The 27,924-nt window shown below is 39.5% G+C and overlaps 2 protein-coding genes across 10 annotated transcripts in view; one reads left to right on the forward strand and one right to left on the reverse strand.

The window, feature by feature from the left end:
- Window positions 1–1,364, forward strand: part of ZC3H14 (zinc finger CCCH-type containing 14) — a 47,375-nt gene extending 46,011 nt beyond the window's left edge. For all 5 annotated transcript variants that reach the window (XM_078447927.1, XM_078447928.1, XM_078447929.1 and 2 more), the window contains 2 exons: window positions 730–836; window positions 1,228–1,364. In XM_078447927.1, the coding sequence (XP_078304053.1) occupies window positions 730–836; window positions 1,228–1,234 (114 nt within the window). In that variant the 3' untranslated portion in view covers window positions 1,235–1,364. The remainder of the gene's footprint in view (window positions 1–729; window positions 837–1,227) is intronic.
- Window positions 1,365–2,802: 1,438 nt separating this feature from the next.
- EML5 (EMAP like 5) overlaps window positions 2,803–27,924 on the reverse strand; it is a 179,158-nt gene continuing 154,036 nt past the window's right edge. For 3 of the 5 annotated variants that reach the window (XM_060620490.3, XM_078447924.2, XM_078447925.2), the window contains 12 exons: window positions 25,670–25,690; window positions 15,697–15,870; window positions 14,798–15,006; window positions 12,398–12,555; window positions 10,863–10,977; window positions 8,942–9,130; window positions 8,591–8,763; window positions 7,357–7,519; window positions 6,831–6,934; window positions 6,181–6,334; window positions 5,366–5,466; window positions 2,803–5,140 (listed from right to left, as the gene is read on the reverse strand). In XM_060620490.3, the coding sequence (XP_060476473.2) occupies window positions 5,104–5,140; window positions 5,366–5,466; window positions 6,181–6,334; window positions 6,831–6,934; window positions 7,357–7,519; window positions 8,591–8,763; window positions 8,942–9,130; window positions 10,863–10,977; window positions 12,398–12,555; window positions 14,798–15,006; window positions 15,697–15,870; window positions 25,670–25,690 (1,598 nt within the window). In that variant the 3' untranslated portion in view covers window positions 2,803–5,103. Of the gene's footprint in view, window positions 5,141–5,365; window positions 5,467–6,180; window positions 6,335–6,830; window positions 6,935–7,356; window positions 7,520–8,590; window positions 8,764–8,941; window positions 9,131–10,862; window positions 10,978–12,397; window positions 12,556–14,797; window positions 15,007–15,696; window positions 15,871–25,669; window positions 25,691–27,924 lie in introns of those variants that run through there. The other 2 variants (XM_060620494.3, XM_060620495.3) reach the window with 2 other exon arrangements.

The following is a 27,924-nucleotide window of genomic DNA, read 5'->3' on the forward strand; positions in this document are numbered from 1 at the left end:
GATTCAGTGATTAACTCTTAATTCTGAGACCTGCAAGATCACTAGCAAATTGAATGTCTTGGGTATCCATGGTCCCCCCACCCACACTCCCTGCGACCCTCATTTTTGTTAAGGTCATGATTTAAATTCTTGGCTGTCGGGTGAGCCACTGTTTGGCTCCTTAGGACAAGTGGTCTGAAACTAATGTCAGTATTGTGAGCTCTCAGGGTGAAGCTCCCCGTTGCTTAGTTTCCATTCTTCTCTGCCCCTAAGCCTATGGGTAGGTTTTTCTGTATGTGTGTTTTTCTCCCACCTCGTGTCAGAAACTGCAATGATGAAATTCGTGGTGCCACTTAACACCATCCAAATTTGTCCTGACGGTTTTCACTCTGTGTGCCAAAGATCGATGTATCTTCACCTGTTTAGTTGCTCAGGGTGAAATGATCTCTCTGAAATTGGGCCCTGAAGGCCATTATGAAAGACCTTCACTTCCCCCAACTGCATTTGGGCATAAATGAGGGTGTCCAGTGAAGGATGGATACTGTAAGGGATGTTGGGTCAGATGTGCAGGGTGATTAGAAGTTTTTATCATATGCCGGATAACTTACTGTTATTCTTTGACTAGGATTTTGTGTCTTGGGGGAGGGAGGTTCATTTTTCAAGGTTTCCGCGTTAAAATATTACTAGACTATATGTCTCTCTCAAATTGCCTTTTTAAAAAAATGTTGAAACTCCGTTGTCTGTATTTAGCACTGCAGATTTAACACTCAGTGTACCAGACCTGACTGCACATTTTATCATCCCACCATCACTGTACCGCCACGACATGCCTTGAAATGGATTCGACCTCAAACCAGGTAAGGATTAGAAATCTACAGACTTGGGAGAAATGATCACTTTGATTTTTTTCTCTGCTGTTTCATTACACAGGGTCCTTTGGAAATTGTTTTACCAGCGGTTGCTTATTCACCTAGGTAATCTCCAGCTGAGATTTGCCTTCTGAATATATACTGCTTACAAATCTAACATCCGTTTTGTTAGCATTATTTCACAAAGTTTTAGTGTGGCCTGTGAATTTACGTCATTACCTTATACAATTGAATTTTTTGTAAAAAAAATCTGGTACTTATGTTGTAAATCTGTCGAACAGATGTTCATTGTGTGAAAAATCATCTTAATAACTAGGTGTGTGTGTGTATATGTATATATGGATGTAAGGCATTAATTAAAAATTTTTTGTTTATTCAGTGAATGACAGTGCTACTTGGGAGAAGATTGTGGAGTTTGAAAGTTTCCATCTACTGATGAAAGATACTCTGCAGAACTTGTCAAACCTTTGAAACTTGGAATATATATTGCTTTCATAATATGAAGTTTATTGCCTATCTGAAGTGTCTAATTTTTCTAGTTTGTAAGTTTATTAAGTGGTTTTAACATTGGGTGTTTTTTGTTTTGACTGTGAAAAGACAGTTTAAAGGAAAAGCTAAATTCCATTAAAACATTTGAGGCTTGTTTGTACACTGCAATTTCAGTCTCAGCATTTACAGTGTGGTGATATTGTCAGTGCTGATGATCCATTCCGGGGCTATGATGTTGATACATGTTTAGTAAGAGGAGCATTCTAACTCTAAAGTTGGATTGCACTCACTTTTCCCAAGGGTTATCCACTGTGAAAACAGGCGTGGCCAGAAGTGTGGAGGCAGCTGAAAAAAGTCATTCAGTCCTGCTTTTTAATTTCAAGCGAATTTAGTTTGAAAAGCATGGTAGTACAGGCCTTTGGGGTTGAGTGACGCTTTGGTGAGTGGTTCCCAAATAGCCGGTCCCTTACCAGTGTCCGGGAAAGCCAGCTGCGATGGCAAGTGCAAAACAACAGGAACAGTTCCTTCAAATGCTTTACTGTTAACATACACTTTTTAAATAAATATTTTGGGAATGCATTTTATCACAAAATTATACAAATTTTTTTTTACAGTTCTATATACAGAAGGTATCAGAAAACAGACTTTAAACTCACAAGATTATACATGTATTTTCACATTCTGAAAAATAACATTTTCAGAAATCCACAGAAAATTTTTTTAATGTAAAAATTAGATTTAAATAGTATATTTTCGATGGGTAAACTGCAAAGTAGGACTAAACTTTTGGACTATTGAATCAACACCCAGTTTTCTGTGTGTGGTTTTTAAAATAGTTAAGGCAAGAAGTGTCAGATGCTTTAGAATTAAATAACGGATCACTGATTTTAAAGACTTGATGTACAGCAGTTTTTAAAAAAAAAAAAAAAAGCTAAAAGTTGGTTGGAAAAGAGATAAAGACCCAAACATTCTCAGGACCAAATTAAACTAAAAGTTCATTAGTTATATACCCAAGGGATAATAAAACAGCATGTGTAAAAAGTCCATGTTTAAGAGCATGAAACCAGCAGTCTGTTTTGAGGCCATTGCTTTTCCACGGGTAGAAGAAAGAACCAATTATTAAACCATTTGTAAGTTGCACTTCGCTGTGCTGATTGGTAGGGAAAGACCGAGCCCTCACGTAGTTAGGCTGGGGTGAAATGACCATTCTGCTTCAGTCTAAAAAGTTGACTCCTCTGAATTTAAGGCATTTGTTCATTCCAGTGCTACTTAAGATTGAGCTTTATGTCTTTGCAGAAGAAATTAAATTTCTAGAAATACAACTTAAAAGACTTTTAGTAACCTCATTTATAAATGGCATATAGTTGCATTTTCCTAATTTCACTACAAAGAACACAAACGGGAAACAGCCTAAGTGATTTGGTTCAACCATCTCACAAGTCAGTGACGTGCTAAAAGCAGGGTTTTTTTTTGTTTGTTTTGTTTTTTTGCCATTTAATAAACACTGCCTGGGAACACATTTAAGAGTTTGTTACCTTCAGCTGCTCTGGTTTACGGGCAAGCTGAGGTTGACTCTACGTCTGTTGGATAACTTGGTCTAACGTGAACCACCATGAAAAAGAACCACCAGAAGGAAAGGAACACCTGTGGCCGGTGGTGCGCAGCGAGTGGCACGAGCGTGCACGGTGTGCTTTGGCGTGCGTTTATACACAGAAACAGGACCAAACGTGCCAGGACTCTCAAGTTACAAATTCAGGAGCTTAGTCAAATACTGCACATAAAAGTAAATCTCTGGGTTTAAAAAAACAACACAGGGCAGAATCTTCATAACCTACCACGGTTACTCACCTTCCCTTAGCTGATGGCTGGTACAAACAAGGTGGTTGTGGGGTAACTACTTAAAATCCACAGTTTGAGTCCTGAAGCTGACAGCAGGGATTAAGGCTGGCCGCTGGAACAAAAACGCAGTGGAAGCATTTTTGTGCTCTATGCTTTATACTTTGTTATGGTTATTACTAGAGTTTCTACCTGTACCGTGAAATGGGATTTCTCTTTAGCCAAAAGCTAGCAAACCTGGCTCAAGGAAAATTTGAAAGTGCAACAGCTCAAAAACGGGAAGGGAGAGGGTGGTTCAGGGAAATTTATTGAATGCCCCTTTATAATATACATGGATAGAAATTTAATATTAGCGTATTCTAAAATTTGGCTCAATTTAGGAGAATCCATTGATGTGACTATGAGCTTATGTTTCGAGCTTAATCATGCCTTAATCAGTCCTTCAGACAACAGCTACAATTCAGAGCTTTAAAACTGACCATGTTCAATCACCGGTTAGGCTTTCTGTGATATGATTCAGCTATTTCTGTTTTTAGTATTTCCAAGGTGTTGGGCATACAAAATCGAGCTCAGGCCAAACAGATTTCCAGAACCTGAAGGGGTCTATTACACTACAAAGATAATTAACACATTAAAATAAAAATTCATAGGACCAGTAGAGCATTTTAAACTTTTTCACACTTAGAAAAATATATTTTTAAATAGCAATCTACATAATCTCCAATCTTCAGGAAACTACAGACAGGCTAAACAGCAAATTCCTGAACGGCAAGTACTGATCTTTGGCAGCATTGAAGTGAATAGGGATAAAGATCTAAGAGTTCAGCCCTAATCCACCAAAAAGGAATTTTAATAGACAAGTGTTACAGGTGGACCTGTATTCATTCCTTCTGGAAGTCAGCCTATGGGGTGGCATACAGCTAATTAGTAAATTTTTTAAATAGAAACAAAAGCTATAAAAACTTCCAAGAGCTACTAAATTGTTTAACTTTGTAAATGTGACCTTGAACATTTCAGTGTACATGTGAAACAGATGTTTCTACTAGACTACATCTTTAAATATTCAGTATGCTGTCCCGGTTAACTACTACTGCTCTCTAAACCTTTAACCCGTACACCACTGGAAAGGACTGTTCAGCATACTACTTTCTCATTGATGAAGCTATAATCATGTTCTAGTTTTTCAGCTAGAGAGAGGACTTGTGAACATTAAAGGATCGACAGCTCAACCATGAAAATGTAGTGCTCCTATACTACTAACTTTGGATTTGTTCCTGAATTTAAAACTGTCAGGAGAAAAGTGTCCTTTATAAAAAGAGGTTTATTGATGCTTAAGTAGCATTATCTTCTCCGGTAAAGCTTGTGTGTGTTTCCTTAGGGAAAATAATTGTTCACCTTTTAAAAGCTGTGATCCTTTAGGGTGATGGTGTGTTTTCTTTCCTTATGTAAACACGAGGAAAAAAATTAAGTCATTAAATAATGAACCTTAAAAATAAACTAGAAATTCTAAAGAAGAAAAACTGTTTGCTTAAAAAGATGAAAACTATGCAAGTTGGGTTTTTAAGGTCTTGCTTTGTTGTTGTTTTTTGAGAAGCGCGGTCCTGTCAACCTCCCCAGCAGGTCTGCCAAGTCTGCACCCTCCCCCCAAACGGGGCTGGCTTTCACCAAGTGTTTTTTCCATCCTTCCTTGAAATGCAACCGTCTGGCAGTGTGTGGATTATGGACAGTTCTCCCAGTGCATACAGCAAGTATCTTGAACTTATCTGTCTTCTACTTCGACGACTCTGGGCATTTATCCCTGTTACAATCCTAAGTTAGCACCACTTGCCCATGCAGGGTTTGGTTCTGTTTGCCTTTTTTTTTTTTTTTCCTCGTCTGTAATTCTGGTCTCTCAAGGCTGTTTATACAGTCTTCTCAGCATCCGTATCTTTTAGTGAGGCATATGTACACATTTCCAGACAAATAAACTGCAATAAAAAAAATGCAGTGAGTTCATTATATTTCTAGATTTTGTTTTTTAATGAGCTTTCAAATCACGACATGGATAAAAATTCTCATTAATTCATTTTATTTTGTATTTTCATAGTACGTGACTCCACAGAACCAGCTACCCAGTTAGTTATATAGTGATATTAGATCTCTTCATAAAACTAAAGATAGTCCGTTCTTCTCTGGCTAGGAAAGTTACCAACCTGCAGTCATCACCTCCTGCGCTAACGACATGCCGATCACCACTGGTAAATCGAATATTGGTCACGTGAGGTGAATGACCCAAGAACCTTTTGTGCTTTGCCTGAAAAAACAACGAAAAAGAAAGCTTAGGATGTGTGAGGCACGTGAAAATCAAAGGTTCCTGTCCGGAACCCCGTCTCCATCACAGGGGCTGCGGAGAGAGTAGGCACTTCAGACCACACGCAGCGTTATTAGATGCTTTTTTACAAGCACCTGGGTGGCTCAGTCAGTTAAGCGTCCAGCTCGTGATTACGACTCAGGCCATGATCTCACAGTTCATGAGACTGAGCACCCTATCGGGCTCTGTCCTGACAGTGTGGAGCCTGCTTGGGGTTCTCAATCTCTCCCTCTCTCTCTCTGCCCCTCCCCTGCTGGAGTACTTTCTCAAAATAAATAAACACTGTTTTTTCATAGTACTGGATCTGCACCTTAACAGACCAGGCGTTTTGAGCAGTCAGATGTCTCCAGGCACTCTGAAAATTTTCCTTTGAGGAAGAGAATTTGAAACTTGGAAATCGATTAAAGGTTTAATAAAAGTCTAATAATCACAGCTCTATTAGGATAGTTTGCAAAGATGGTGTTACTTAGGGGGCACGGGGAGATAATTTCTAAAAGCTTTTATTTTTTGTTTTGAAAAAAATCTTAGGAACGAAAATTAAGTGTTTCTAAACCAGGAGACTAACATGTTTAAGCTATTAAATTATGGAAGAAGTACTAATGATCAGATGTCTAAACTAGAAAACTACATCCAAAACGAAACCAAACACAAACTTACAAATTTTTCAGGACATGGGAAGTCAAATAACTTAACCATCCCAAAGTCATCTCCTGTTACAAGGCTGATTCCTGAATGAGATACGCAGGCACAGTTGACATTGGCTTTCTCAGCATGTCTGGACCAGATTCCCAGAACTTCATCTCCTAGAATACTAGAGGGAAGGAATAAAGAAAATGTACGATAGCAAACACAGATGTACTACACTGAAAAAGGTTTTTGGTAATTAATTTCTACTTAATTATGTTCTTTAAAATTAATACAGATGCTTATGCTACAGGAATTTGATGGATTAAAAAGATGGATACTCATGGTTATCTGTTACCCAGCAAATTTGTAGGATTTCATTTCTAACCGCCGCAAGATTGCATTCCTTTAGGTAGAGAAATGATAGGATTGCTTAACAGTACCCGGTATGTGTTTTTATTGCTGGTTACTAAACCTAATATGTTAAGGAAAATATCAGGGTATCTTCAAAGGCTTTTAACCTTGATAAAGCATGAGAATATGTCCAGTCACAAGGAGTCCCAGCATGAGCATATCATTCTTCTCTTAGGAAGAACTCAGGAAACAGTAACAAACTTAGAACTTGACCACTGTTTCCTAGTGGAATGGCTCTAACTGTTCAGAAGCAGGATTTTCCAGTTTACCTAGTCCATGTGGCCCAAGTAATTCTGTCCATGGTGGCCTGATCCAGAACAGGTTTTCCTGAAGGCACTTCATAGACATGTCGTTTATAGCAACCAGTGGAGACCTTTCAGCGTATTAAAATGGGACAAGAATTCCATTAATGCGAGAGACACATCAGAAGGCTAGAGTATACTAGCAAAGCGTGCTATTTCATTTACATTTCTAACATTAAGAACATTAAAGATGACTACAAAAATCTGTCAGAAGAAGACGGAGAAAAGATCCGAGAAGAACAGGATATTAAAGAATGCAGAAACAGTGAAGAGTAAACAAAGGCAAGAGTTCAGAAGCTCTGGAACTCGGGAGTTTTTTCAGGAAGCTCTCGCCCAACGTGGGGCTCGAATTCACGGCCCTGAGATCAAGAATCCCATGCTCTGCTGACTGAGCCAGCCAGGTGCCCCTCTGAAACTCAGGAGTTTTAAATGCATCCACTTAACAATGTAAAAACAGCTACTGTGAACTGGATGTAGGACACAGGTACTGTACCTGGAGATATCTGCTATCTGCAGAGAAGTCCATTTGAATGACAAAGCTGGGAATGTCTCTGCAGTAACTGATTCTGCTAAGGGTGGGGCCCAATGTTAGGTCATAAAAATCCACCGAGTTCTCACTAGAACCCACTGCCAGAAACCGGGAATCCGGACTAAATCTGGAGGTGTAATAAAATATGTGAAAGACACATCAGCACACATGAAATCATAAATATTTAAGACCAGTAACTTCCATTCTACCTCAAAAACAAGTATGTGTGTGATCTGGCCTCAAGCAGATTTACCTGGTGGACACAACTGTGTGTATGGAGATTCTATTTGTGTTACATGGAACAGAATTTACATGTTATTTCAAGTGCCAGTTCCCTTAAAAGTGTAGGTTTTGAAAAAGCCACTAACAATTACATAACTCCTAAGTTACATAGTTCCCCAAATTCACCAAGATAGGTTTCTTTCATCTGGAATCATGGTATCTTAACAGCAAAGGACACAGACCTGCTTAAGTCCCCTCAGGTTATCTGGTGAAGGGACACTATTTGAAGCTTGGAAGAAGTTACTTGAAGACACGAGTATATGCCTAGTGATCACGGGAAGTGATCTGGGACAACGCAGGTTCTTGAGGGGAATGGGGGACCTACAAGAAGTTTATATACTGAAGTCCTGAGGACGGTTTCATTTGTAAAAGGGTTTTTCGGTGAAGGGTGCAAGCAGATTCAGGAATCCATCTTGATCACACAGAGGCACTTGGCAAATAGTAGCCACTGTCCAGATAAGCTTAAGCACTGGAATATAAAGGTTCAAGAAAAGTTTAAAGTTTAATTAATTCAGATTCTGGGGCATAGATGTTTGATGGGTGTTAATTAAACGAGTGACTATATATGCAGTTGAGAGTTGGGGTTGCAGCTTTAGTTTCCAGGCTGACGTCTACAGGACAGATGGCTCTCTTCGGTGCAGCAGAAGATCATTCTTAGCAGGATGAACTTGCTGGACCTGTCCAGTGTGACGCTTCATCGTCAAGCGTTCCCCGAGTACATGCTCTTATAAGGCACCGTGGTTGATGCCACTAGATTAATAATTCGGCAAGAAGTAAGTACACAAAAGCCGTATTTCAGCGTACAAGTGATGATGTGATAAAATGCTATAGGCACTAATGAGGACCTGTTTTCAAATGCAACCCGGGTCATTTAAGAATACATATACTAGAAATTCTATTCCATTTGTTGACTAACCTGATATCATGGATTGAACATCGTCTATCTCTCTTCTTTCCCCATATTTTTAGGGAGCTCACCAGTAAAATAATAAATTCTCCATTTTTCATTCCGATAGCCACCATATCCCCTTCAGGGCTATAACACACGGTCCGAGCAGCATGTCCCAAGTTCACTTTGTTTAACATCTTCTGCATAAGAACCAAAAGAGCCACAGAAAACTACATTAAGTACTTACAAAGTAAACCAGTTCCTTTTCAACATAATTCTCAAATAGTTCTTCTCAAATAGTGCTAGCAATTTGGGACTTACACTCTCCTTAGAAATTGTAACTTAAAAGAAAAAAAGCCAAAAACTGTTTGTACCTACTTTATCAGCAATATCCCAGAGTCTCACTGTCCCATCTTCTGCGGCAGAAAGGAAAAAATCCCTGGAGGGATGTGTCACTAGTCCCCATATGGGCCCGTCCACATGACCATTAACTAAAATATTGCAGGCTGCATTTTTCTCTCCAACTTCGATGATCTCCGCACTCCTTGTCCCAACTAGGATCTTGCCCTGAAACACAAGGGGATTGATATATTTATCGTAATTACAGCAATGTCTTTTAATAACTTAAGGACCCTACTGACCTTTCAGAGAACTTTTTGCTTTGAACTAACATAGTAGTAAGCCCATCATTAGCTCATGAGGTTTTTCTTTGACTAGAGGCACATCTGCAAGAGCCCCGAGTCTGCCAAAGAATAGAACTATTCTCTAAGACAGAGCCCTGACTTTGACTATATTTTAATCTGATGATCTCCAAAGAGGTGCAAGTGCGCTGAGATACAGGAAGAAAGTATTACATTTTATTTTTTTTTTTAATTTTTTTTTAAACGTTTTACTTATTTTTGAGACAGAGACAGAGCATGAGCAGGGGAGGGGCAGAGAGAGAGGGAGACACAGAATCGGAAGCAGGCTCCAGGCTCTGAGCCATCAGCCCAGAGCCCGACGCGGGGCTCGAACTCACGGACCGCGAGATCGTGACCTGAGCTGAAGTCGGACGCTCAACCGATTGAACCACCCAGGCGCCCCGAAAGTATTACATTTTAGTTAGAAAGTATAAATAGCAGTGTCTGGGTGGCTCGGTCAGTTGAGCGTCTGACTTCGACTCAGGTCATGATCTCCTTGCTCCTGAGTCTGAGACCCGTGTCAGGCTCTCTGCTGACAACTGGAGCCTGCTTCAATTCTGTGTCTCCCTCTCTCTCTGCCCCTCCCCTGTTCATGTCTCGCTCGCTCTCCAAACTAAACTTCAAAAAACAAAAAAGAAGTATAAATAAAAGCCTAATTAATACATGGACTGAAGATAATACATGTATATAATTTATAAATACACTTATTGCCAGTGCATGCATGGTCCAAATTTTTTATAGGAATGAATGTTTTTTAAAAGGGTGGCTGGGTAGAGCATACGACTCTTGATGTTGGGGGTTTTGAGTTTGAGCCCCATGCTTGGGGGGGGGGGGTGAGTACTTACAAAATTAAGGTGCCTGGGGGGCTCAGTTGAGTGTCTGCCTTTGGCTCAGGTCATGATATATTTCATGAGTTCAAGCTTCACCTCGGACTCTGTGCTGTCAGTGTGAAGCCCACTTTGGATCCTCTGTCTCCCTCTCTCTCTGCCCTCCCCATGCTTGCCTCTCTCTCTCTCTCTCTCTCTCTCTCAAAAATAATGAGCATTGGGGCACCTAGGTGGCTCAGTCGGTTAAGTATCAGACTTCGGCTCGGGTCATGATCTCACAGTTCGTGGGTTCGGGCCCCACGCTGGGCTCTGTGCTGACAGCTCAAGGCCTGGAGCCTGCTTCGGATTCTGTCTCCCTCTCTGCCTCTCCCATGCTCGTGCTCTGTCTCTCTCCCACTCAAAAATAAACATAAAAAAATATTTTAATTAAAAAAAGAAATGTACATTTAAAAATAAAATTTAACAAAATTTTGCTCTAATCAAAATTGATTCAACTGGCAAGAAGTTTCACTGCTGCCCACCACGGTTGAATTAGTAGATTCAAGAAAACATGGAGGTTTAAATACTGTGTTGAGACCGGGGAGTAGCTTCTCATCTTAAGCGTGGCCCGGAGGCAGACGGCACACGGGCGCCGCCCGCGGGGCTGCGGGGGCAGCCGGGAAAAGGCAGAGCATAGTCAGCAAGCAGACTCCTCTGCAAGTGTCACTCGTCAAGTTGCAGAGGGCGAGGGAACTGCAAGAATAACCGTTCTCTACTTTTGGCTGCACCGGAATGGCTCTCGGAACATCTTACTTTGCCCCTGCACACGGAGCGGACACAGTCCGTGGCTTGTCCCGTGTCCAGCCTGAAGGCTCGGCACCGCCTCAGTTCCTGATCCCACAGCTTGACCGCTCCTCCTTCTCTTGACCTAAGAGCAACCCAAGCCAAATAAGCATTTTTATGAGCTATTACAAATCACTTTTATTACAAACAAATACTAAATTATACAAGCAGAACAGTAAAAAAAAAAAAAGGGGGGGGGGGAAGCCCGATATTCACTTTTTGTAGTCTCTAAACTTTCTGTGGCAACTTTAAGATACACTGTATTTGAGCCATTCAGTTGAAGCAAATTTTACCCGATGAAAATTCATTTTTCTGACATGAGTGTAATCTTCCTTAGTTCTCCACATCCCCCCGCCCCCATATAATGTATCCTCTTGATTAAGGAAATGTGCAGAATGATGTTTAATGTTAAAATGACAATGGAAACGTAAGGCTAGATAACAGGATTAGAGGTGCTAAGCTATAGAAGAGATCTTTAATGGCCAAAAGGGGTGCGCTTTCCTTCGTATCATTGTTAAAATACCCACTGAAACCATCCAGCAGGCTACTAATGGGCAGAGGTGTGCTGAACAGAAGGCGTGTGGGAAACACCAGCGTCAGGGTAAGACAGAAAAGAGAAAACATAGCCCATTTATGGTTTTTCTCTTGGGAGAACTGAAAAATGTATTCCTTTATTTTCTGTTAGAGGAATTGCTTGTCTTAGGAGAAAAGCACACCCAGGACCACAATACGGGGTTCGTTTTTGTGAAACACAAAAGCCGCTGCACTGGTGTTTGATTAGGTGGGTTCCCTCATCCTGGATGGACATGTGCGTACTTCCTGGCCCCGCAAACACTACATTTTAACAAGAATAGGAGTATGTTGGCAGAAAATCCATTAGTATCTGGCTTCTTCTGGGAGGTTTTCAAATCACTCAGAAAAACGTCTTTCGTTAGACTTAAATTTTGAAGGCTGTTTTACACAATTTTATGTAACAAGTATTTTATGTAACGAGATTGCCTCAAGCAAAAGCAAACAAGGCAGTTTGTTTCTAGTGTCCTCACACCTTTCTGAGGCCGCCAGCTGTATGCACCTTACCCCTCAGTGTCTGTTTGGGCCAAAAAGGAGAGAGCAGGCAGTCAAGATACGTCCTGGGTTTGAGGGCAAAGATTCTCCCATGGGTCACTTCTTCCCCAGCAAATACTTATCCAGGCATACAGACATGAGGGAAATCAGTTCTCTGCCTACACGATAACCACCTAAACCATACCTCAGAGAAATAAGCTATCGCCCCAACTGTTGGGGTTAAGGTGTCTTTACACTGTGAAATAAATCAGAAGTGACTTAAGACAAGAAATTAAGAGTCAACAGGAAGGCACATAAAAGGCAATAAAGGCAAAGCACATGAGGAAGAAGGTCAGAGAGGATGATCCGTGTAGTCTAGAAATAACTAGAATAATTCACTGCAAACTGCAGGCAGCCCCCAGTGCATGAACGTGTGGTAAGGCTGTGGGAACAGGACTCACGGCCTTTCCTTGCCTCCGGTCACAATAAGTCCGTCTCGCAGTGTGGTGAACATGGCAAACACAGGCCCGTTGTGAGCTCTGGCCACGGTCCTACACAATATGTGATCTTTCCACACACAGACATCTCCACTGATGGTACCTGTAAACGTCAAGTTATTCTGAAAAGGAGCGGGGAAGGGGGAGACAAACTCATCAAAAGTTCAAATAGAGTTGAAACAGACGCAATTCTCTACCATAAGTGTGGCCTACCTCACCTTCTCAGATACAAAGAACATGATACAGTGGGAGAAACCATGGACCCGGCAGCCGGGTTCAGGTCTGAACTTGAGGTTTAGTTTTGTCAGGGCCTTTTAGTCTATTCTGTTGCTTATTTGCTGGAATAACCTTCGGTGAGGTTTTTTAATCTCTAGGATGATCAGCTTTTTCATGTGTAAAACGAGGGAGTTCAGGCACCAAGTTTCCCTCCAATGCAAAATTTTAGAATTCTGGTTTACATCGTCCCTTTAGGCTGCTTCCCTCCAGCTGCCTGAGAAATAACTTGAGGTCATCAGTAACTGAGAGTGAAAAAAAAGAGTAGGAACAGGAAGTGAAAATAACATTTCACTAGTTTTGATAAAGTATTTTGCCACAGAAAGTAAAACTACGTACACAACTTATAGCAATGTTGTACGAGTTTTTTAAATTTCACTAATTCATGAGGTTATATATGAAATTAACATTTGCCATGATTTCTTAAAATCAAAACGGCAAAAATCAGTGCATTTCTGCAATACAACATAAGATAAATTTGATAAGGTGCCCAAAGTAATAGTGCTTTAGATCACTTTGAGAATGCAATCCTGATAGAGTTCATTTATGCGGAAACTGGAGAAATTACATTCTGCATCATGTGCTATTTTCATCCATTTTAGTTTCACTTTCAGAGCAACTGGTCCAAGATCTTTCAACAAAAACGATATGGAAAGAACTAATAGGAAAGTAAGATTTTGAATTACAACAAAACATTTTCTTTAATCTTTCTGACAACAACATAGTTTCTATGTTTAATTTCCCTACAATTTTTTTAAAGTAATCTCACAACCTAGAGATCGAGAGTCGCATGCTCTAGGCGCCCCTGCCTACAGCAATTTAATGTTACTTTGAATATGCAGTCATGCATATTCTCTGTACCTATTTGGATAACGATAATTATACTTGTCATCTAGGAGCATCATTAATTCATGCCTTATCTTCAATCAGAATGTAAATGCTCTAGGCGTAGAAACCAAGATTTTACTTCCCTTGCTTTTTTTTTTTTTTTTTTTTTTTGTAACCCTAGGCATGGAGGGTGTTCAAACAGGCCTAAACTGAACATCAGTCCATCTTGCTATGTAACAAAACATTCTGATTTCACTGCTGCTTTAACTGGAAGTCAATCAGGACTAATATTTTAGTCTTCAAGTTTATTTTCTATTGGGAATAGGCAACTGGGTACATAAGGAATTTTATACATGAAACAAGTTAAGTCAACACAGGCAAATTAAATGCCAGAAGCATTTGAATGTGTGGGTTTTTCTTCTGGAAAGGAACTACCCTACCCATCTTATATTATGAATCCCCAAAATGTTTAACGGAAGTTTGACATGGTATGACCAACATTTTCAATGATCTTTTTGTTAAAATCATGTGCTTAAAGGTTCTAAAAGTATAATTTTCTTTATGCGTTACATTCCCAGCCCCATAAACACTTGAGTACAGAGATCCACCAAGGTTTTTGATGTACCAAAGGATTTAAAAAGTGTGGCCAGGGCTCAGGGTATTAGAGATGTGGATTGTAAACCACAAGCCCAATGGGATGTGGGGGCAGGGACGGCTCTGGAACACTCTGTGAAGACTGGGAATCTTGCTCTCCTTCCTACTCTGAAAGAGCTGCACTGGCCCAGAGCACTTCCAACTATGTGATAAGCAGCGAGTTAAGCTGATAAAGAGCAAAAGAAATCCTAAACTCAGGTACCACCTTAAACACTAGAAAAATTTCATTTCTTGATTCATCTTTCTTCATTCTGACAAATTTTTAGGATTATGAGGAACTACTAGAAGGATAGAAATTTTAGGGGATTTAGGGTGACAATTAGAAAATTAACGAAGGCTTTTGAGAATGGCTGGCAGTGGCCCAAGGACTGAAACGTTTCATTATAATCCTTCTCCCTCATTAATTTTCTTTCCTACTCCCTGATTTCTGAAAGTATCAGATTTTGAAAGGTGGAATACATGCAGGACTGGGACATATGGAATGGTTAGTGGGTCACGGTGCCACAAGACAACACGAATGTGGCTTATGTGTCTGAAGCAAGAAAATTCAAAGCAGTCCAACTGCCGTGATTCAGAGTTCCACAAGCACACGTGGTTTAAGAGACATACTGCACCAAACGCCACAGCAAGCATGGTCTGCATCCGGGCATCCTCCAGGGTGCTCACGAGCCCTTTTTTGCTAAGAAGAGCCCTTCCCGCCAGTGTCCAGAACTTCACATGTTTGACTCCCACAGAGACAAACTGGGAATCTGAATCTGGTCGGAATTCTGCCACAAAAATGCGTCGGTTGTGACCGGCTCTGCTGGCGATTTTGGCACCTGATAAAAAGAGACAACAAAGTTACCTGAGTTAGCAGAGGAACTAAGATAGTTTTTGCCAGATCGAACAGCTACTCAAAATATATCGTTCAAAAAACAAATACTTGTGCGTGTCCTCTGCATCGCTACCTAGCCGCCAGATGACAGACGATTACTGGCGGAGAAGGTCCTTTTTACATACTTTCTCAAGTGACATGTGTATTAATGGGAGCTTTATCATCATTGAAGGGCCATTCTAGATTTTAGAAATCACATCTTACTTTCTCCTATGTAGCTCTGTGAACTTCACTTTTTGTAGCAGCCACGTAACTGGGAAGTTTTATCTAAAGTATGGTAAGCAATATTATCCTGTTCATCTTTCATTATCACTTGGGATTTCATTTCCGTTCTTAACACCCTCCATGACCAAGCAAATAAGAATTAACAAGGAGACTTACATATGGTTTCTTACTGAAAGAGCAGTGGATTATGTATAGTATTAGTAACTTGCATATGTTTCTATTTCGTGAGCTTCTTTCACTGAGTTTTTAAAGTGCAACATACAGTGAGTGATACCAGCTGTGTACTGTGTGTGTGGCAGGGCTGAAATGAAGAATGATTTCAATCACTAAGTTAAAGCAAATACGAAACAGAGTTCATATCACCCTGGTATTCTTAGTTTTAAAAATCACCAAGAAAAAAGAACCCTACCTTCCTGCCATCTCCAAATGGTAATCGTATGTTCTGGGTCCAGCCCCACAGACAGCAAGAGTTTGCCGGTAGCACTGAAGCTGACTGAACACACTCCCTTCGAATGGTAGCATCTCAGTATAGATAAAGTCTGCTTGTTCATTGCATCCCAGATGTGGATAGAAGGAGCCGTAGCTAAATAATGATAAAATCCAAAAGTTGTAATATACCTGTTACAGATGTTTCCATTTCTACGGCTGACGCATACTTTCTGAAACACGGAAAAGTATGTACCAAAGAATGACTGTGTACTTAATAAAAAATAGCTCAAAACCAAGACTAAATGAAAAAAGAAACAGATTCACAAATACAGAGAACTGATGGTGGCCAGAGGGGAGGGCGGAGGGGGCTGGACAAAATGGGTGAAAGGCAGCGGGAGATACAGACTTCCAGTTATGAATAAGTCATGGGATAAAAGGCACAGCATAGGGAATACAGTCAATGGGACTGGAATGACATCACATGGGGATGAATGGTAGCGACACCCACGGTGAGCACAGCAGAACATGGAAACTTGTCCAATCACGATGTTGTACACCTGGAACTCATGTAACATCGTGTGTCAACTGTACCTCGATTTAAAAAAATAATAAAAGAAAGAAAGAAAAGGAAAGAGGAAGGAAAGGCAAAAATACAGAATACTTCTTCAGGCTACAGTTCACACTGCATTTTGGAGAAAATAACATTTATACAAGAAAATTAGGCAATCACAAACTTTAAATTATTCAGAAATACACGTCTTAGATACTTGTTAAATCTTTATATAATTATGTGGAGAAATGTACAAATATTACACAATAATTAAATATCAGAGTATATTCAGTTATCTGCTATCTGAACATTAGTTCTGAACATTAGTTACTGTTACTCAGTATCTCATCTGAAGGGGAGATGAAAAGCAAACACAAACTGAGAAAGGCAACAGGTAGGAAGGACACCATGTGAATAGATCTCAAAAGAAATCTTCAACCATATAGACAGATATCTGGTAAAAAGCCAAGTTCACATCACTTTATAGAACAGTGTTTTTTTATTTTTTAATTTTTTAAATTTATTTTTGAGAGACAGAAAGAGAGCACAAGTGGAGGAGGGGCAGAGAGAGAGAGAGGTACAGAGGATCCAAAGCAGGCTCCAGGCTCTGCCCTGACAGCACAGAGCCCGACCCGGGGCTCGGACTCACAAACTGTGAAATCATGACCTGAGCTAAAGTTGGACGCTTAACCAAGACTGAGCCACCCAGGTGCCAATTTTTGTTTTTTAAACAAGATTTCAGGGAAGAAATAAAACTGTTTTTTTTTTTTTTAAGGTTTATTTTTGAGAGAGAGAGTACACACATGGAGGAGGGGCACAGAGAGAGGGAGACAGGGGATCTAAAGCAGGCTCTGCACTGACAGCAGAGAGCCCAATGTGGGGCTTGAACCCAAGAACTGTAAGATCATGATCCAATTGAAGCTAGATGCTTGCTTACAAAACTGAGCCACCAGGTGCCCCCAAACTGCTAATCTGTTTTATTTATTTAGATTTTTTTTAAAAAGTAAAAAAAAAAAAAATTTAGTAGGGTCTACACCCAACGTGGGGCTTAAACTCATGACTCAAAGATCAAGAGTCGCATACTCTTCTGACTGAGCCAACTAGGTGTCCCCAAATTGCTAATCTTTATAAAAAAATTGTATTTGTTGTTATTCATCTTGTGTAGCCCATTTCTGCTGCTTAAAAAATTTTCCCAGTTCTCTGTATTTTCTAACTTAAAAATCAGGGATTTGTATTGTCCTTTCTTCATGAACTGCAGCCCATAAAAATGTATTCATTTTCAGCAGCTAATTCAGTCTTAGAACATAAGTACTTTTAGTAAAAGAATTGAAATACGAGTGGGTTTGTTTCAAACTATAAATCCACTACAAATAATGCAAAAATAGAGACATTTTTATTTATTTATTTTTGAGAAAGAGAGAGCACACAGCGGAGGGACAGAAAGGGGGGGGAAGAAGAGAATCTCAAGCAGGTTCCACACTCAGCAAGAGCCTGGAGCAGGGCTCAATCTCATAACCATGAGATCATGACCTGAGCCAAAATCAAGAGTCAGACCCTTAACTGACTGCAGCCACCAAGGTGCCCAGAGACAGTTTAATAAGATAAGCTGTCTTGGTATCTTTTGATGAAGAAAGACATTTTGGTCTCTAAAGAAAACATTCTGATAAATTTAAACTATGTTGTATACAATCTACAATTTATAGCATACAATGATTAATCTGTCAGTCCTTCAAAGTAATTACAATATAGTAAACCAGGGACTGGAGGTCATGAAGTAAAACCTGTTCAAAGATGTAACTGTAAAAAATCAAAACTGTATGGGAACAGTTTACCATGTAGTAACATATGGTATTTATGTGTGAAAAATTGAGCACAATAATTTAAGTACTGGACCAAAAGTTAGTATGTTCTTTATTCAATAGAAGTCAAAGGATATGAGGGACTGGTAAACTTAATGTCAACGAATAATGTTAGGTGGCTTAGATTTAAAGTGTAAATATATACTAGATCAGTCTATAATTTTTTGCCAGTAATAAATGTTATATAGGTCATCTATAATATAGAAACTTATTTATTTAAGTGTATTTACTTTTGAAGGAGGGAGGGTGAGAGAGAGAGCACAAGTATGGGGGAAGGGAAGAGACAAGGGGAGAGAAAGGATCCCAAACAGGCTCCATGCTGTCAGCGTGGAGCCCGATGCGGGGCTTGAACCCAGGGACCATGAGACCATGACCTGAGTCAAAACCAAGAATTGGATGCTTAACTGACTGAGCCACACAGGTGCCCTCAAACATTTGTATATGTTTACAAAAAGCACCTGGGGGCAATCCACAGACTTTATTTGCCTAAATGTGATGAGGCAGATAATGGATTTTTAAGAAACATCATTCAGTTTTGCCTCCAAATTTAATATGTCAAAACTACAAATACTTTTATTTATCTAAAAATTAAATAGCAAGTAATCTTAAGAAAGTTGAATTACTGAGCTTTTCAGGCTTTCATAAAAAGTTAAATGAGATGGTAACGACAGTATACCTGAAATTTATGTTTTACAACATTCAGGTATGTCCATGACATGGGACTGCTACATATTTAGACTGTTCTAAACTTCCTTCAGTGACAGTATTTAAGATTTAAATCACTGCAAAAAAAATTTTTAAGTTTATTTTGAGAGAGAGAGAGAGAGAGAGAGAGCAGAGAGAGAGAGGGAGAGAGAAGCCCCAAGCAGGCTCCACACTGTCAGCAGAGAGGCCGATGTCGGGCTCGAACTCATGAAACGTGAGATCATGACCTGAGCCCAAATCAGGAGTCAGATGCTTAACTGAATGAGCTACCCAGGCACCCCAATCACTACAAATTTTCAAGGCTTTTCTAACTTACTAAAGAAAGATTAAATTATGTTCATTACAGTTGATTTTCTATGATTCAAAAAGGGTCATTCACGATGCTGGAGTAACACAGACACTCTTCTCTTTCCCTTCCTACATGCCACCAGCTAACGGGTGCCTGTCACGGGCTAGGTCTGTAACAGGAGACACATCAAAGCTCCACTACTAGGCAGGTGTGTTTTCCTATGAAGTCAGCCAGGCCCGAAGTCACACGCACTTCAGTGTGCTGTCCTCGGAATCCAGGTTCTGTGCGTGCTCCTTCCATCATATCAAGCTGTCTCTGGAAAATCAATCCCACTGACTTTATTGTTTTTTAATGTTCATTCATTTTTAAGAGAGAAAGAGCGAGAGAGACGGCACAAGCTGGGAAAAGGCAGAGGGGGATAGAGGATCTGAAGTGGGCTCCATGTTGACAGTAGACAGCCTAATGTGGGGCTCAAACTTGTGAACCACAAGATCATGACCTGAGCCGAAGTCAGACACTCAACCGACTGAGCCACCCAGGCGCCCCAATCCCACTGACTCTATAAGCATTCCTGACTCTTACTCTCCAGTATAGAGATGCCACAAGGGTCTCTTCCAATTACTAGTTGGATCTTATAAGAACCAAAGTTTTAAAGGATATTCCTTCTCCATCCTCTACTTGGCCTTTGGTGTAGTATTATAAAAACTGTATTTTTAACAAAATTTTAATACGGGCCATTAAGTGTACCAACTGTATCTCACTCTTTAATTTCCGCAGGGGACAACTCCTTGCAGCATACCCACTATCCATTACCTCCTTCCTTCTTAATAAAGTTATGCTTTTATTCAGGAATCCCCCCCTCCCTTATGTAGAGCAAGTGATTCAGGGAGAGACCCTGCTTGCTCAGTTCATCAGTCTAAGCCTGCTGTGATGACTTCCCCGAACCCCCAGCCACCCACACTCACACTCCCCACTCTCTGCCCCCAGCAGCAGTGATTTAGTTCAGTAACCCAGATTTGAGCCAATCAGCACATGGTACTCCCCAGGTCTTCTTAGTCTGGGGTTTGGTTTGTGTCTTAAAATGACTCAATCAGGCTAAACGGAAGGACTTTTAAGCTCATGGTTCTGAAAAAGGGTTTTTATCTGCTTCCCAACTAGATGAAAGCAAAGAAGCATGTAGTTCTAACTGGTACTGGTAGCCCTTTTGTGACCATGAATGCAACCAACCTTAGGATGAATGTATTTCCTGATTTTCTGTCATACAGGACAACACGGAAGATCCTTAAAGTCACTTAATGGACAACTAACCATTATGACAAACAGTAACTACAAATGGGGGTTTGGGGGTACAGAGAATTCTCCCTTTGAATTGCCTTAAGGATCAAAAATGTCAAATTCTTACCACTGTCTTAGGCAGGCTTTGTCAGACAGAGAAGATGTCCCCTTAGTGTCCACTCACAAAACGTCTAATGGATTCAAAGGGTAATTATGTATTTTCTATTATGTATTCACTCTCCCACATCCCAAACTGACCATTTCAAAACTTTATCCTCCACCTTCTTTGTCACCTCCTCACCCTCAGCTGATGAAATGAACAACATAGAAGCTACCAGACACGAGCTTATTTTCTCACCCCCAAACCTACCAGTCTTCTTGCATTCCCTTTAATCCTCAGGTCTCTGCATTTCTTCCTGCTCAACTGTCTCTCTGCAAGTATTCTCCCGTCTCAGTGAGCCAGCCGCTCCAGCAAAAAATTAACAGCCTTGATTCCTCACTTTCTGTCATGCCCTCACATCCAATTCATCAGAATGGACCACTGGCTTTCCCTCCAAAATACATTCTGTATTTGTCTAGCGTTCTCTCCATTTTCATTCCTGCCACCTCAGTTAAAAATGTCTTTTGCGTGGACTATTATAACAGCCTCCCAACTTTCTGATTACTTCTCTTTCTCCTCTGCATCCTTAATAGTGCAGAGTGATTTTCTCAAAGCATAAATGAGACCAACTCACTCCCTTAACACTCTCCATGAAGAATTCTGCACTTAGCGCGAATCCAAACTCCTCTCCATGACCTGCAAAGCCCCATGCACCTGATTCCTAACCCCCTTCTCCTTCTCCAAGTTCATCTTAGAGGCCTTACTCCTCCACACTCACCTTCCTGTTTCTTGATTTAAGGCTTGCACAGTAAAGAGTTAACATAAACAAGCCTGAAGTTGCTATCATTAGAAGGGCCTGCTTGCAAGTGTGTGAGAACTTGACTTCTGAAATGGTCCCTATGTTAATAAGGCTGTTTTGTCTACCTGGTGTACTGAACACTTGCTTTCTTCTGGCATTTCAGTAGTTGTGGCTGATCTGTGCCTATGCGACCAGCCCTTCCACCCCAAAAGGCCTGGACTCTAAGGCTTAAGTGGGTGTCCCTGGGCAAAACACTGCACCTATGATCCTGCAGCGTCTAAACTTCACCCAGTGTGTCTTTTTCCCTTGCAGATTACTCTAAGAAACTATAGCCCTAACAATCTCTGGGCCCCGGGATGCCTACTAGTGAATCACTGAATGTATGGGTGGGTCTTGGGACTCCCCAAAACAGCCTCAGCCTGGAGTCCCCCAGTTCATCCCTCAGCTGTCATTTTTTTTGTTCTCATTCTTGGCCCAGCTGAATGTTACCACATCAAGAAAACAAACATCTAGTTTTACTGACATCATCCTATTGTTTTTATCATATCACCATCTCAGGTCATGTTAGTTTCAGAAGTTTACTTATTGGAGTGCCTGACTGGCTCGGTCAGAGGCATGTACAGCTCTTGATCTTGGGGTTGCGAGTTCGAGGCCCACAGTGGGTATAAAGATTACTTAAATATAAATAAAAATATTTTAATTTTTTTTTGAAAAAATTAAAAAAGTTTTTAAAAAGTTTACTTATTTATTGCCTCTCTCCCTCTAGAGCTGGAGGCTGCAAACTTTTCTGTCAAGGGTCAGATAAGCCACAAAATTGAAGATATTATGCAGGTACTTATCTAATGAGAGAAAAATTTCCATTACATTTTTATTGATGAAAATCACGGAGTGATTTTTTTTTTTTTTTTAATTTTAGAGAGAGAGCATGAGCAGGGGAGAGGGAGGGAGAGAGAGAATGAATGAATGAATGAATGAATCCCAAGCAGGCTCTAAGCTCAGCACAAAGACCGACACGGGGCTCCATCCCATGGCCCTGGGATCGTGACTTGAGCCGAAATCAAGAGTCGGACATTCAACTGACTGAGCCACCCAGGCGCCTGGAGAGTGAAATTTTTTATAATAAAGATCCACTATGAGAAGAGGAAAATTCTTTGGCGATAACAAGGTAAGCTTCCAATTGAGAGTTCTTTCTCATCAAGATCAATTGCAAATGTTTGCCTGTAAAAATTTTACATATTTCAACTTTGAAAATGTCTCATGTAGATAGTTACTGACAAATTCAAATATTGATCCAAAAGTACAAGATCTTTTTTTTTTTTTTAACGTTTATTTATTTTTGAGACAGAGAGAGACAGAGCATGAACGGGGGAGGGTCAGAGAGAGGGAGACACAGAATCTGAAACAGGCTCCAGGCTCTGAGCTGTCAGCACAGAGCCCGACGCGGGGCTCGAACTCACGGACCGCGAGATCATGACCTGAGCCGAAGTTCGGCCGCTCAACCAACTGAGCCACCCAGGCGTCCCCAAAAGTACAAGATCTTAACTGAGCATATTAATCACGTGGAAGGCATTTAGAGGATTCAGTTAGAGTGTTGTTTTTATATCTGCCTTTTTAGCATGTTTTCCATTGCAGAGTAATTACCATGAACTGAACCCTACATGGAGTTCTTCAACTTCAGTTCAAATGAGTTTTGAAATGTGGAAATTTCCTTCTCACTTGCATCAAGATCTGAAAAGTGCTGCTGGAACTGCAGTCTGAGAGCAGAAAATACATTTGCGGCAAGTGGGATTCTCACTTGGTTTAATGTTTGGCACCATGAGAAGTGTATCATGCAGTCTGATGTTACTTGTGATTCAACATCAGTCGCCATCAATGACCTGACTGTAGAATTTCACCTTAACTGTAATTTTAGGCTGTTACTGTAACTGTAGTTTCCTTGTAATTTCAGGTGGAATTCATTAAGAAACACGATCAAGTCTGCAGCAAAAACTAATTTCTAAGGCCATTACGTTTTCCATAATAGAGATTGACGGCAGTACTTTTCTCATTCAGAGAAATTTCAGCCTTGGCTCTGAGCTCCAAAAACCGCAATAAAGCTACTACTGCTAAACCACTGGGTGAGTTAGGACACTCAGCTTCTGTTTCTAACATGAATTCATGGAACTGATGATGGCTAATTCTATGAGAACAAATGAAGTTAACTGTTGACTCTCAAAGACAAAGTGAGGTTGTCAATAACACATGATACACTGCTATGTTTTCCACAAACTAGCTGATGACGAACAGGCACAATGAATCATAGGCTTTAAACACCTTAAATTTTCACCAGTTTTGTAAACTTATTAACCCATTAACCCTTTTTCTGCTCCAGCTCCACATATATTTTTACCACCATCAGTTGGCACATATCTTAGCAGATTCCACTTCAGACTGTACTGAATTAATGTTTTCTTAACTTCTCTGAAAATACTATCTTTTGTAGTTGTTCCATGAAGACTAGTCCTAGAGGCCAACTCTTCAGTCACTTCAAAGTTGGCAGTGATTGCCTCAAATAAGCAACTGGCAACAACTGTCAATCCATGAAGAGCCAAGGGAAACCATTCAGAATTATTTGCTTTTTTTAGGGTCTTGTTAATTGGCTACTGATGCTGTTCCCAACATCCTCAACTCTTTTAGCAATAGGTTTTGCCAAAAAGCTGATGGGTTTAAACAAGTTTATTTTCTCTGGACATATGTTTGCTGCAATCAAACATGATTTAATTAACTCACAGTAAATTCTTCTTGATTAACTAATGAAACATTCAGAAAACTTGGTTGCAGCCTCATTTTATTTTTTATTTCTGTGAAGAAATTCTGTTGTGATGAGATACTCACACAAATATTCTTTTACATTTTCTAATTTTTCTGACTCTTGGGCTTCCCATGAACTGGGAATACTTTTGTCAAGTTTAGTGTGAAAATGTAATATATTGTATTATTTTAGCACAGCTATCGTGTCGAATTTACCATATAATTTGATAACAATATAATCCACATTTCACTGTGCCTTAGAAGTGTGACAAAGTCCACTTTCCTTTTTTTTTGCCTTGTTTCGACATGATGGATATACATTGCTTAAATAACAAAATTAATTGTGGGTTAGCTCAAAACCTGTCAAGTTATGACAGCATCACTGCATCTCCAGTGTGCCAAACAGCTGTGCAAAGCAACCAGAGGGTCACGTGAGGTCTCTGTTGCAGCTACTCAAGGCTGCTGTAGCACAAAATCTGCCACAAACAATATGTAACCGAATGAGCCTGGCTGTGTCCAACACTCTATCTCTGGATACTGAAATCTGAACTTCATATAATATTCATATGCTGTGAAATTTTCTTTTGATTTTTTCTAACTATTTAACTTAGTAAAAACTGTATTTAGCTCATGGGTTATACAAAAACAGGTAGGTTTGGCCCAAGGGCTCTGGTTTGCCAACTCCTGCTCTTGAATGTAACCAAGAGAGCAAAAATATTGCCTGTTGTGTTGGATACATTTGTAGTTTAACAGTCAAATCACAGAATGCTGCTTTACCCTGGAGAAGAGGGAAACAGACACAGATCATGACATATTTTCCTATCAAACTGCTATTTTTCCTATGTAAACTGAAAAGGAAATTTTAAAAGCCTAGTAAATATGTCAAAACAATGGACACACATTATCCAGTAGCTTTTTAGATTCGCAAAGCTATGGTCAAGATCAGTAATAGAAAGCTATTTCTAAATCTTTAAGTGATCTGTTGATACAATATGTGCAATTATTGGACATATAAAAACAGCAATTAAAAAATTTCACTTTTAGGCAATACAACCTACTGATTCACATTTAAGGTTACTTTTACCCCCAGCTGCACTTTAAGAAAAAAAAATTATTTTTTAATTTTTATTTTTGAGAGAGAGACAGAGTGCAAGCAGGGAAGGGGCAGAGAGAGAGGGAGACACAGAATCCAAAGCAGGCTCCACAAACCAGGAGATCATGACCTGAGCCGAAGTCGGAAGCTTAACTGACTGAGCCGCCCAGGCGCCCTTCCCCCAGCTGCATGCTCAGCAGCTACATGATGTTGGCAAGTTAATAGCTACCGTGGAGGATCCTTGCAGTGATTACACAGGTAATACACAGAAAGTGCTTACAATTGTGCTGGATACTAAAAAGGTCAAAATATATTAGTTTTAAAAATAATTATCATTGTTACTGCCGAATGAGCTCAGTATCATGACATTAAAAGAATAGATTTTTCATTAAAAAAATTCAAAATATGTTCAAGTATCTTATTACTCAATAAAAATTTGGACTACCAATACTAAACAATATAACTAAAACAGAAAATGCCGAATTTTCCTTACCTGACATGTCTGCTAAATCACCTACAATGGAAAAACAGCAGAAAAACAACTGTCCATAAGTAACATAAATACTTAAAAATATTTTTATTGAGTACATTCTTAAGTATACTTATTAAAATACTTTAAAAATTAATTATAAAATAATTTTTATATAAATCACAAATGGTCATATACAAAATTAGTTTTATGATGTTAAATTGAGTAGACTGTACGTGAAGCCATTCATTTCAATCATACACATATATTAACATTTCACGTATATGACCTTCCAATTACTGGATAAAAACTTTTTTTTCTTTCTATTTAAAGAGTCACATGAAATTTTAACAATTTAAATATAATGACATGTTTTAAATAATACAACTCTTATTTTGGTTTACAAAATGCCCTGTAACAGACTGGAGTTTTAATGCACCTCTGCTTGGCCCTGAGAGTCCAAGATTCCAGCCAAGGGACAAAGGTAAAGAAAAAAAAAAGGTTGAATGTAACTGGCTAAAATACCACAAAAGCAAATATTTCCCCTCTGACCTAAACAATTTTTAACAAAGAGAGCCATAAACATTTTAGACTGTTTGTGCCTTGCAGGTATGATACAAGCTTGGCAGTCAAAGTTACTACTGACTCAACTCTGGGGGTTCAGAAAAGAAAAAGTCCCTCACTCGTTGGTGGTCTCTCAAGTCTATCCTACGTGCCATTAGTCATCAGTAAAAAAATTTCTGTATCCATTCTGTGTAAGGGTACAGTGGGGCAAGGCACAGGACTGCATATATGATCTAAAATTCACCTCTGTAGTGCCTGGACTTTGACTTGGAAGATAATTAGCCATTTTACATTTCCCTACAGTGTCACTTTTCGAAATAAAAGGAACAGACACAAATACTGAATTATTAAGTTGTACGCCTATACGATGTTCTATGTCAATTATAACTCAATAAAAAAAGGAAAAGGAGAAGAGGGTCAATTTTAATGAAAGATTACATTTGTGACTACAAGATTTCTTAAAAGACAAAACTGCGGCACTAATATGTTAAAAGCAAAGTTGCTTAACAAAGAGAGAGACGGGGAAAGAAAAAAAAAGCAAAGTTGGGAAATGGAAGAACCGTATCTTCTACAATTCTATTCACCGTATATAAATTCCATTAACATAGAGATATTATCTTTTTTTGGTAGGCTTATATCCCTAGCACCTAGAATAATACTTTGTGCATGGCATGTGCTCAATAAGTTTGTTGAATAAATGAATCTACTCAAAAAAATTAACTGAACAATAACTATATGTCAAGAGGCACTGAATAGGCCCTTTTATAACCAAAATGGTAACATGATCTCATTTTTTTCAGAGTAAAAATAAGACTCATTTTTAAAAAAGGACCTAGACCTATTTATACTCAAATATTAGAATCTTTGTGTGTAATGCATGAAGATCAGTCTACTTCTTGTTAAAAATAGAAAAATTTACAGAAAGGAAGATCACAAGCACCTTTGTGGTACAACTGTAGAACTCTGTAACCCAGAGATCGAGTTTCTGACTGATCAATTTAGTACTTGTATGAAAAATGAAGATATTAAAAGCATAAATTATTCTATCCAAGGAGAAAAAGACACCTGGAGAGTTGGCTTAGCAACGGAGGCCCACCAAGATCCAACAAGCCCAATGACATCGATCATTTTTACAAAGTACACCAAGCTTATGAAGCTTCAACTGACCAAATCTATGATGTGGTGTTCACAGTGATCACTGGTTGGTAGATGTATTTGTTCTAATTAGACCCGCTATCCTCTCATCCTTTAAGTTTTCTAAAGGGTTAAAAGAAGACAGCAAGACAAGTGGTTTTTAAAACAGCTGGCAACTTAAATCAATGCCAAAGAAAAGAAAAAGGCAGAAGGATTTAGCAGCATGGAACAGACAACAGAGCTTTTCTCTCCTTCCTAGCTCAGTCCTAGTTGCCACAGACATTCTGCCCGTCAGTCTGGTTACTTTTTGGCTCCCCCTTTATTTACAATTTCCTCTCCAAATTCTTTTTGCTTTATATGCTAAATTAAACCTTTCTGCCAATTAGGAATATCTGCTAAAGGACTAAATCCAACTACTGCAATCACCATAAAATAGTTTATTCTTAATTCTAAACTGTCTGAACCAATAAGATAACCAAAGCGAGAGAAAGATACCTGGAAGCAAATCATATGGTAAAACTGGGTGCATGTTTTTTTTTTTTTTTTTTTTTAAACATTTATTTACATTTGAGACACAGAGA

Source organism: Panthera onca, chromosome B3 (genome assembly GCF_046562875.1).
Source record: "Panthera onca isolate mPanOnc1 chromosome B3, mPanOnc1 haplotype 2, whole genome shotgun sequence".
NCBI lineage: Eukaryota > Metazoa > Chordata > Mammalia > Carnivora > Felidae > Panthera > Panthera onca.